Source organism: Entelurus aequoreus, linkage group LG08, assembly GCF_033978785.1.
Source record: "Entelurus aequoreus isolate RoL-2023_Sb linkage group LG08, RoL_Eaeq_v1.1, whole genome shotgun sequence".
Taxonomy (NCBI): domain Eukaryota; kingdom Metazoa; phylum Chordata; class Actinopteri; order Syngnathiformes; family Syngnathidae; genus Entelurus; species Entelurus aequoreus.
Genome location: NC_084738.1, coordinates 33,892,357 through 33,904,680, shown reverse-complemented (window position 1 = coordinate 33,904,680; position 12,324 = coordinate 33,892,357). Strand labels below are relative to the sequence as shown.

The 12,324-nt window shown below is 37.0% G+C and overlaps 2 protein-coding genes across 4 annotated transcripts in view; both read right to left on the bottom strand.

The window, feature by feature from the left end:
• The window catches only part of bsk146 (brain specific kinase 146), a 31,606-nt gene extending 26,681 nt beyond the window's left edge, over positions 1 to 4,925 (bottom strand). Inside the window, exon 1 of the mRNA XM_062056331.1 lies at positions 4,721 to 4,925. The gene's annotated coding sequence lies outside the window, so the exon portion shown is untranslated. The remainder of the gene's footprint in view (positions 1 to 4,720) is intronic.
• A 771-nt stretch (positions 4,926 to 5,696) lies between these two features.
• The window catches only part of wu:fj29h11 (uncharacterized), a 111,764-nt gene continuing 105,136 nt past the window's right edge, over positions 5,697 to 12,324 (bottom strand). For all 3 annotated transcript variants that reach the window (XM_062056330.1, XM_062056328.1, XM_062056329.1), the window contains 3 exons: positions 10,473 to 10,611; positions 10,229 to 10,388; positions 5,697 to 6,897 (listed from right to left, as the gene is read on the bottom strand). In XM_062056330.1, coding sequence (XP_061912314.1) covers positions 6,463 to 6,897; positions 10,229 to 10,388; positions 10,473 to 10,611 — 734 coding nt within the window. In that variant the 3' untranslated portion in view covers positions 5,697 to 6,462. The remainder of the gene's footprint in view (positions 6,898 to 10,228; positions 10,389 to 10,472; positions 10,612 to 12,324) is intronic.

The window sequence follows — 12,324 nt, the reverse complement described above, 5'->3', positions numbered from 1 at the left end:
CCAAAAAATGTGTCAATGGTCCGTGGGCCAAAGAGCGATTTTAACCATACAACAGCACTACGAGTGAGGAATTTAGTCTCATACTGCCATATATAAATGTAAGGTACAATAGTAGAGATCGTCAGGTGCAAATGACAGTAACTAGTTAGCCTGTAAAAAAAAAAAATCTATAGATTTTACAGTAGAAAACTGCCAGCTCAGTCACCAGAATTGTATCGTAACATTTACTGGGCTTTACATCAAATTACAGTAAATCAAAAACTTTAACACTGTTGTTTTTATGTTAAAATTCTTGTGACTGAACTGCCAATATTTGGCCGTAAAATCTACGGCAAGTTTTTTTTGTTTAGTTTTTTTCATTATATTTTCATAATGAAATTTTAGTTTTTCAGCTGCAAGTTTTTTACAGAAAAATCTACGATACAATTTTGAATAATTAGTAATGCATTGTAAAAAACACTGTTATTTTTACTGCAAAATTCTGGTGACTGAGCTGCTACTCTTTTTTGCTGTTATATCTACGTTCGTTGTTTTACAGCGCATTACTGTGGATAGAAAAATTGTACCACTGATGAGTTTATGGTATATTTCGGCTAGTGCGCTGCCAGGGTTTTACCGTGAAATCTACCGTCTTTTTTACAACGTAGACTTGCGGACATGCCATCAATGATTGTGCAGCTTGAAAGAGTCAGTATGAATGTGTACTAAATTCGGTAGCCACCCTTTGGCAGGCCAGACGAAACGATACTATGGTCCAAATTTGGGCATCCCTGCTCTATGGACAGCTTCACTTTCCCAGACAAAAATATTTGTAAATTATTCAAAAGTCAGTGTAAACTGTCTGTTTTACTTTGTTGTTGTCAACTATTATAGTGTCTTTTATTCTATATTGCCATGAAAACAAATAAGAACACATCTTTGAACATTTAACTTTTATTTATTTAGGCTAGTCAAATGTCCCACTAATAACATATTTTATGAGACCACATTGAACACAACATGATAACGTAGCTTACATTCAAAATGAGTAATTATGAGCATCTGATGAAGGACATTATTCAGTTACTCAGTAATCATCAATTAATAACAATAATGTTTAGGAATTATTTTGATTCCACGCTAACACGGCGAGATGGGGTGACGTCAGACGGCAACGAAAGACCTGTCGGCAGATGCAATCTTGCTTCAAAGCAACTTTATGGATTATTATACTATAATCCACTTTTTGAGTGGATTAATATTGGCCTGTGGATTCTTGGATACGAGGAGGATGGCTGATGAAGCTGCAATCGTGAGTAAAGCGTGTTCACTTCAAACTGACACTAACTCTCATTAGTGTGCGTGTCTTTGAGAGACTTTTGTGGAAATATTGATGTGTTACCAACTTTTGTGTGGTGTTGCTTCTTATTTGTGATTATTCTCGATCCCCGCTTCCGCCATCCTAGTCACTGCCGTTGTGTCTTTGGGCAAGACACTTTACCCACCTGCTCCCAGTGCCACCCACACTGGTTTAAATGTAACTTAGATATTGGGTTTCACAATGTAAAAGCGCTTTGAGTCACTAGAGAAAAGCGCTATATAAATGTAATTCACTTCACTTCACTTATTCTAAGCTGAGACAGCTGGATGAAAAAAATACAGATAGCCGTATCATTTGTCCAGGTTCTTAACGATCGTCATGGGCCGACACAATGAGGAACCGATACCAAAAAATACCAGTATTCTTTATTAGGGATGGGTACCGAATCCAGTACTTTTTTTGGCACTGACCGAATCCCGCCGGTCCTGCCAGGCACAGATTCACGTAAAATACAATGGTGCCATGTTACGCTACCTGTAGTGATAAATGATGATAATGATAACAGCAAGAACACTCCTGATGGTTAGTATTACAGTTTTGAATTGAAACGTGATTAATAACTGCACTTTTATAAACTCACAGGCTGACTGGTGCTAGATTGCTAGCTTAAATGCTAACATGAAAACATAACCTAATCTAAATGTATATAAACACATTGCTGTTTGGACAAATACGCTTTTCAATTGTGCACATTGAACCTACAAGCTGTGCTGTCAGGGCACAGAATGACCGATCAAAGAAATACGAGACTGAGACTGCGTTCAAGAACCGCTGAAAAGAGTACAATGACCGCCAGAAGTGATAAATAATAATAACATATTTTTATTTGATACACAGTTTCCATTTAAATACATCTTAAAGTGCTAAAGTACAAACCAATATTAAAACAATAAAAGTTTAGCCATTAAAACAGATCAAATACTAAGACTAAAACACTATCAGTGAGGCATAAGAATCACAAAACATGCAAAATAGAGGCTTTTCTAACAATGTTTCTATTTATCTGAGTTATTTAATACATCTAAAGATTAATAAAAATTTTGGTCACCATAACTGTGATATAAAATGCTCATATCGTCTCTTCCCTAGCACCAACATTTGGCTGTCACTCCAGCAGCACTGAGAGCGGACTAAGCCACGTTGCCTGTAATTAATGTTGCAATTTTCAAAGCCAACAAAGAAATTGACTGAGAAACGTAATAATGAAACAAGAGATACAGCAACTGGACAGCAGTTATCAAAATCAGCTCATGTTTAAATTTTACAATAAAAAAACAAGATTGTATTCTTAAAAACAAATAACGTTTATTAAGACACACAAAAAACACGGAATTGGTTCAAATGTGAAGAGGTACCCATCCCTACTCTGTATGCATCCGTAGGTATGACTTGATGTGTGATTGGTGGAAACCGAGGGTGTGTGTGCTGCATTTGGTGCACATGGATAGTGCTTCACAACGACTGTCTGACTTTTTTATTTAAAAAGATATATGTATGTCATATATCAATCCTATATATGGAAAAACTGGTATCTGTGCCTTTTATAGAATGTGTAGAAGCATTTTTAAAGTTTATATATATATATATATATATATATATATATATATATATATATATATATATATATATATATATATATATATATATATATATATATATATATATATGTATATATATACTTTTTTTTATTGCTGCTTTTATGCTTTTATTTATTTATTAGATGCCTTTTACTGAATATGCACAAGCACTGTTTTTAATATTATGTGATAATGCCTTTTATACTGTATTTTGTTTGTTTTATGTACTGTATGTGATTGTATGTCTACTTGGACGTTGGAGTCTGCAATAAAGCTTGATTGATTGATTGATTGATATATATAAACATATATATATATATATATTTTTTTCATTAAAAAATAATAATTCAGAATGAATAATATGCCCATATGACAAGTTTATTTTTTATTAAATTGCTTAAAATTCCATTTTAATAAATGTATTATTAAATTGTAATTATAAAAAACATGTAATATTTGAAAAATTAAATGCAAAATAAATGAATTGATTAAATGATTTTTTTTTTTAATTTAAATTACTTTTAAAAAATAAATAAAAACAAACTACACCAAATGATGACAATTACATGTATTTATTCAATGAATGTGTAATATTTTTCTTTTAATAAAACATAAAGGCAACATGAATAAAAACCAACATACACTGGACCATATAATACAAAATTGCATGGATTTAGTCAGTTAAGTATATCTTTTTTCCAATTAAATATAATTGCACACATTGACTATATGACAATAGTTTATATGTTTTGATGACATTTATTTAAAATAAAACTGTTACATATTTTTATTAAATTACATGTATTAAAAAAATATTCTTAATTAAACTTTAATTCTAAATAAATGTAATTAAATGAGAATAGTTGTATATTTTTAATACAATTATTAATTTATAATTATATATCATTATAAATTAATATAATTTAATTATATATTTTTTTTAAATGAGAAACTCGACCATATAATGACACTGACATGATTTGATTCAATTGCATGTATATTTTTTTAATATTAAAAATAATGTCAATATAAAAATGACCATATGACAATACTGTATTTTCTTTTCTTTTTTTTTCATACAAGGAAATTGCTTTAAAAACGTCAGAAACATAAACTGGAATCTATAACAATTAGGTCATTCAATTAAATGCATGATGCAATTAGATTTATTTTTTTTAAACAAAAATTTGAATGCAAACTAGTAGATGTTTTATTATTTGATATCTTAAAATATTTTTCAGTTAAAAAAAAGAAGCAAAGGTGGTACAAAAAGAACACTGCCATGTAGAAATTAAGAAATAAAATAAACTGCCACCACTGGAAAAAATAAAATAAAATAAGTGAATTAATTTTGAAAGTAAATGTTATTAATGAAAATAATGCAAACAGAAAATGAGTTAATTTAAGGAAGAGGACCGTTGAAGAACAGTTTAAAGACAGCGTTGAGTTCCAGTGGTGCACACCTGCAGTGTCCTCAGACTGACTCAGAGGAAACAGAATGACACATAAACACACGCACGCGCGCACGCACGCGCTGCTGCAGACACCTGACTAGCCCCACATTGGGGGCAATGGAGTGTTTCATATCAAAGACAAAACATATTTAGTGCACAAATGCTGCATAGATTTAGCCGCTAATGTTGTCTGGCAGATGCTGTTGACGTGCATGGAAACACACCCTGATAATGACAACGATAAATATGGCGAACGATGCCATGAAATCATGCAAGGTTATTGAGGAGGAGTTTAAAAAAAAAAAAAAAATGGTGTCTTTGATGCTCACCGGTGTGTTTGATCTTCATGATGAGGACGAGCCGCCCTGTGCGCCCAGGCAGCTGACAAACACGTTATGACGCATATTAAAAAATAAATGAATAAACACAATTAAGACAGGCGAGTCGATGTCGAGAAGAGAATGTTGTGTTCGGCAAACGAGCATCCGAGAAGCCTCCTCGACGCCTTCTGTCCTTTTGTCTCTGCATCCTCTGTCCTCCTGGAGGGAGGGGGGGAAGAGGAGCAAGGGGGGAGAGAAGGAGCCGATTGGTTGGAAAGCGGGAGGAAGCCCCGCCCCCTCACCTGAGCGCTGGCCAATCACAGCGAAGCTCCGCCGGGTCTCCGTACAGAATATCTCTGGCACCGTTCTATAACTTTATTTATTGTCACATCTTGCTTCAAAACAACAGAAGCAATACAAGCGCGATCATATTTGGACTCTTATCAAAGATTTATTCACACCAAGACGTCAGATTTGAACTTGTATGGTCATTTAAACACAGTGGACTAAAGAGTGCTGCAGCTATGATTCCAGCTGATGGCGCTTGTCTCAGGTCAAGTCACAACATTTTCCAGCAGGAAGATGCTTTGACATGTTTCAATGATGTGCAAGAAGTTCGTTTCATAAGATCATCGAAGCCAATACCAATAATCCCGAAGACCAAGATGTTATACTCAAAAATGACCCTTTATATATATATATATATATATATATATATATATATATATATATATATATATATATATATATATATATATATATATATATATATATACTGTATGTATACATAATGTGTGTATATATATACTGTATATACTGTGTGTATATATATATTTATATATACTGTGTATGTGTGTATATATATATATATATATATATATATATATATATATATATATATATATATACATATACTGTACATATATATAAGGTTTAGACACACCTAAAAAATCTACGTGTCCATTATTTGCCTTTTTTTTGCCATTAGTGGGGATCTCCTATTCCATATTTCGTCATTTAGCCATCTGGAGGTACATATTTACTCCATTGAACATACTAATAAACATTTATTCACAAATAAGGTTTTACTTTTTATCATTTCTCCTCACACAAATATTTTTAAAAAAAATCATACTGTAAAGATGTATAAATTCACAAGTTACTTCATTATATTTGCATTATTTTCACAGTAACATTTACAGTAATTTACTATGAAATAACAGGTAATTGCTGCAATTTTGTTAGTTTTTTTCAGTAGTTTGCTGAAATGTTACAGTAAATGAGGGCATTTTACTGTGGGGAAAAAAACGGTGTTACATTTTTAGGTTTTATGTAAAATTTTAAAGACCCCCTGCGAGCTTGATGGCGATGTCCCGTGTGTGTCTCGGTCTGTTCTCCGTGACAGTGTAATTACCACAAAATCATGAACGCCTGTAAGGAACACGTCCACTCAGCTCCACTTCCACTCGGCTTGACTCAGCAGTAATCATTTTACTTGTCACTTCCGCTCTTTCCTCACATTCCCCTCCACACAAAAACTCGGGAGACTTTTTAGATAAGGAAATCTCTATTTAAAAATGTATACAGCTTTAAAAGTCAGGTCACACACGAGGGTTAAAAGGTTAAACACGAACTTTGTCAAGAATAAAAGCAGTGAAGGAACATACAGTAGACTGATTGTGCAATAAAAGTCATGTCAGTGCAATGAAAGGAAAATAAGAAGTTCCAGAAGGAATGTTTCCACCATCTTATCACACAAGGAGATACAGTTGCAAGGTCTTGGTGTGGAGATGCTGTGCCAGGTTCTGAATGCGACACAAGCGCACATTCTGAGCGTCGCCGGCGTTGTACACCCTGAAGATGTGATAACGCTCTTTCCTCGCCAGCGCAAAGCTCAGCTCGTTGGCCGACAGGACTATGAAGGACCTCTCTTTCTTCATGGTGGACTTCACCTCCACGTATACCACCTCCGCCGTCTCTCCGTCGCCGCTCTCTGCTCTAGTCGGCCCGAAGGTCAGCTTAAAGTCGTAAGGCTGGCCGCTCTCGCCGCTCAGGTTGCACCACAACACCTGAGTGGGTCGGTGAGGGTCCGCGCTGTCCCTCCAGTCGCAGAGGAAGGTGTTGACCAACATCTCCCCCCACTCGCCGATGGCTTTTAGGTCCCTCTGGTCTTCAGATAACACAACCTAGACGAGACGCAGCAGCAAACCTTCAGTGTCAACGTGACATCCAACAATATTACTTGGTTGAATGATTCCTTTTTTAAATGTAACCACAAATGTAAAATAAAATAAGTGGTTGTTTGGGGAAAAAACAAACATCTAATTTCGTTGATGACAGCCTCACTGATCGCCATTTTATTTCTCCTGCTATGTTGTTTGCCAACATGCCAATAACTTTTGAGGCACTTTTTTGCATGTGTGAGTGACAGGAAGAAAAGCTGTGACTCGCTTAGGGAGAAGCCATATGGCGCCACCTGTTGCCTGTAATTTGACGAGAAGAAGACTTGTTTTTTTCATACTTTTTAGAGTGAATACGGTTAGAGTGTTTTAGTGTATGCTATATAGAACAGTTCATTTATGTAGTGAGTAAATAAAACTATACTCTCAGGGCCTGATCTGCTAAGATCCAAATAACAAGCGCTAAACAGCGTGTGCAAAGTAGGTGTGTTGCAGTTAATCTACTAAGACTGTGTGTAACAAGTGCAAAATTGTTGCAGCCCGCCTTATTTAAATTAGGTTTCCTGCATGTATTCCATCTGTAACCATGGAGACGCTCATATTGTACATTTACTGTTACAACTATAATCTGTACCAGGTTTTCCGGGTGCATGCGCTGCAAGAACATTCCTGTTGGGAGAAGTTTTCTCATAAGAAATATAATAATCTCTTTTATGAAAACAAATCAATTGAATTATTATTATGTCTACTGGCTCCAATCAGCACTTTGATTCATCCAGTAGCTATACAAACATGAAATGTCATTGCTGTCATGTGGAATATTTCAACGTCAGTAAACTCAACCAGAATTCATCTGTATATTAAAGGGGTTAAAGGGCGCAATGTCGATTTTTGAGAAAATAAAAGGATTTTAAGTGTGCTTGATTATCAAAAAATGATGGTATTTACTATCAGTCCTGGCCTATCCAATTGTTCGCATTTTTAGATGCCTCTGGACATCAATTTTAATGCTTTTTAATGCCATTCAAAGGGGAACTGCTTTTTTTTTTTTTTTAAATGTTGCCTATTGCTCACAATCATTATGAAAGACATGATGACGGATGGATTTACAAAAAAAATAAGCATTTTAAATATTAAATAAACGTTAAAAAAAAGTCCGCTTACAGTGGAGCCGATGGGAGGTTCTCTATTACGCCCATGAAATCCGATAAATAACCATTCAAAAAGCGGCAACAATACTCAGTTTACATTTCGTGACTTGAATATTAAGCAAGTATTAGTGATATTTTTATTATAAGCGCTAACGCAGACAAACTATTAATAGCGGCGACGTGATCACAAACTTGTGTGTCAATGTTGACGTGATCGGCTGGTAAAATGCTTCCCCGTTTCCTTGGTTGTCAAACTTTATTCTAGACCATAAATCATGCATCTCACCTGGATTCTAGAAGGCTGTGTAGGTATTCCGACAAGTACTTTAACAGCCAATTTAGACCCGGGAATGGCGAGAATGACACAAAAAGATGCCTGGCTCCACCTCCCATTTCTTCGCAAGGATTATGAGATTATAATCTAAATGGGAATATATGAAAATCCTAGCAGTCTGCATCCTAATGACACCAGACATTGAACAGTAAGTGACTATAACCCCAGAGTATTTTAATATGCGCACAAATAACCCATTTCTATGTACAATATCATCTGAATCGTAGGTGTGACATTATGTTTTTTTATGTTTGTTGGCTCTCAATCACTGATGAAGGAAAAAAAAGCGAACGTTGTGATGCGTTTTTTAAATTAATGCGCCGCGTATTCTTAAAATGATCAAAATATGTAAATATTAAATAGTATAAATGTGCCTGTTACTACATTACATATATAATTACATCATGTATATAAAACCTTAATGGAGGTGTTTGAATGTTTTAATGGTTCTATAGGCAGAATTGAACAGCTCCAATAGACTCCATTGTAAGCAGACTTTTGATCAAATGTAATATTTAGAGTGCATTAAAAAAAAAATCCATTGTCATGTCTTTCATAATGATTGTGAACGATAGGCAAAATTCCAAACAAAAGTGCAGTGCAAAAATCCATTCATTGACTTTTAATGCTTTTTAATGACCCACAGAATTTGGGCGCAACTGTGCAAGTTTGCACAAACATTTCAGACGTGCTAAATAGAGACGCAAAACTGCGGCTGCAAATCAATTTCAGCCTTGACAAATCACATTGTGAGTGCCAATTGATTACATTTGCATCTCCTCCTCCCAGTATTGTGGGCGTTCTGATAATCATCATATATTCTGCATACACTCTCCATGAAGACAGACACGCTAAATGGATTCTGCTCTCTATTTTGCACACCTAAGAGCAATGTTCCCTCTAATTTTTCATGTGTGTGAGCAAACGCACAAACACCCTGAGCATTCAGTGGAATACAGACGTGCATACTGTGGCCATACCAGCAGCACATTTGTCTCAAACCTGACATAACAATTTAAATGTCTTATTATTATAATCAAGTTACTAGACATGTTGCATGAGATGAAGTGTTTATTAACTTTCTGTCCGTAAAATAAATATTTTTATTAGCAATTATGTAGTCCTGTAACATCATTTCATGATTAAAATCCAAAAAATAACATTCTTAACAAACGACAGTAGAATAAGCACACTGATTGAGGAGTCATTGTAAAACGACCTGAAATTTACACTTTACGTGTAGTGTTGGAGTTGTCCAACTTTTTGTGTGGCCATAAACGCACCAGTGGCTAATTGCCATAGTGTAGGTGTTGGTGCAGGTGAGAGAGAGCAAGCGGCTGCTGTTGATATAACAGATGACAAAGAGTTGCTTTTGGCTTGGTTTGTACGGTAGACAACGACCAGTTTTGCTAGATACAAGTATTTTACACATCGTTTTGGTGTGGTTATGGCCGACAAACAATTTCGCTAAATAAAGGGACCAATGGAATTCCTGTCCTCCTTTAAGTGTCTCCACAGACGTTACAATAATTTAAGTGTCGACAAACATTGTTTTATCTGTTGTGGCCGCCTTTCGTCACCTGTTACTCACAGTTGCATTGCAAAATCATACAAAACAAACGATTTGTTTATTTTGTTTAGAGTGGGATTTGATTTTTTGCGCGGCATAGATTTGCTGTGCGCAAATGACGCGTGAGCAGTGCGCAATTGCGCAGGCGCGCACCTTAGAGGGAACGTTGTCTAAGAGGCACAATCCAATGCATGCTAAACTTTAGTAGATCAGGCCCTCTGTGCGCAGTATTTGCTTTCACTAATTCACTAATAAATCATTTTTAAAAAGAGAAGTACTGACAGTGGTGGGTCTCTTGCAGGGGAGTTCCAAGTCCTCAATTGTGGTCTGCAGGGGCTCACTACACATGTTGAAGTCCAGGTTCAGAGATGGTCTCTGGGCCTCTGCGGTCGCTTCCGACCCCTTAAACGCGCTGGGCAGCACCACCACATCTGGCACAGACCTGGAGGAGATGTGTAAATCAGTGGATATGGACTTGTCTGTGTGTGCATGTTGGTATCTATAGGAAGGAGGACATGACGAGTACACGCTATCTGCTGAGGTCGGCTGCACGCTGGCTGCCTCAACAGGCTGCACGGCTGGAACACTCTGAGCTGGTCCCCGCTCAGCGAGGCTTTCCTTTCCGCTCTCTGTGCCGCCACACTTGGAGGTTTCGGGACGGCGCTCTGTACGTGACACGGAAGACCACATGGGAAGTTTGAATCACAGACAGCTTGGTGTAAAAATGCAGAATTTGTGAAAAAGGCACCAGATCATTCATACCATGCATGGTAGTTGTAGTTGATATCATTACAACTATTCTTGTTGATAGTAGACCTCCATGACTATTGTGTCATTCTGCTCCTATTGATGCCACTATTGTTACATTTATCCCTTCCTCCGTCTACCTTCTGTCCACTATACTCTCTTTCGCTCTTAGTCGAGGCAGATGGCCCCCACACACTGAGTCTCTCTGTTCAAGGTTTCTTCATTGGAAGCCAACATACTCGCTCATGTGGAGTCTACGAGCTGCTTTTGTTGACAACTAGTGTAGAAACAAAAATACACTAAAGCCTGTTTAAAGGCCTACTGAAACCCACTACTACCAACCACGCAGTCTGATAGTTTAAATATCAATGATGAAATCTTAACATTGCAACACATGCCAATACGGCTGGGTTAACTTATAAAGTGCAATTTTAAATTTCCCGCCACACTTCCGGTTGAAAACTTCTAGATATGATGACGTAAGCGCGTGGCGTCAACGATTGATACGGAAGTATTCGGACCCATTGAATCCAATACAAAAAAGCTCTGTTTTCATCCCGAAATTCCACAGTATTCTGGACATCTGTGTTGGTGAATCTTTTGCAATTTGTTTAATGAACAATGGAGACTGCAAAGAAGAAAGCTGTAGGTGCGATCGGTGTATTAGCGGCGGACTACAGCAACACAACCAGGAGGACTTTGAGGATAGCAGACGCGCTAGCCGAACGACCTCACCTTGACTTCCTCTGTCTCCGGGCTGCCAACCGCATCGGTGATCGGGTGAAGTCCTTTGTCGTACCGTCGATCGCTGGAACGCAGGTGAGCACGGGTCGTGATGAGCAGATGAGAGCTGGCGTAAGTGCAGAGCTAATGTTTTTAGCATTGCTCTGTCGAGGTTCCGTAGCTAAGTTAGCTTAAATGGCGTCATTAGCAACAGCATTGCTAAGCTTCGCCAAGCTGGAAAGCATTAACCGTGTATTTACATGTCCAGAGTTTGGTAGTATTGTTGATCTTCTGTCTATCCTTCCAGTCAGGGACTTATTTGTTTTGTTTCTATATGCAGTAAAGCTCGATGCTATCACGTTAGCTTAGTAGCTAAAGAGCTTCACCGATGTATTGTTGTGGAGATAAAAATCACTGTGAATGTCCATTTCGCGTTCTCGACTCTCATTTTTAAGAGGATATAGTATCCGAGGTGGTTTAAAATACAAATCCGTGATCCACAATAGAAAAAGGAGAGAGTGTGGAATCCAATGAACCCTTGTACCTAAGTTACGGTCAGAGCGAAAAAAAGATACGTTCTGCACTGCACGCTAGTCCTTCACTTTCACGTTCCTCATCCACAAATCTTTCATCCTCGCTCAAATTAATGGGGTAATCGTCGCTTTCTCGGTCCGAATCTCTCTCGCTGCTGGTGTAAACAATAGGAAAATGTGAGCAGTCGTTCCTCCGGTGTCGTCACACTACTTCCGGTAGGGGCAAGGCTTTTTTTTATCAGAGACCAAAAGTTGCGAACTTTATCGTTGTTGTTCTATACTAAATCCTTTCAGCAAAAATATGGCAATATCGCGAAATGATCAAGTATGACACATAGAATGGATCTGCTATCCCCGTTTAAATAAAAAAATTTC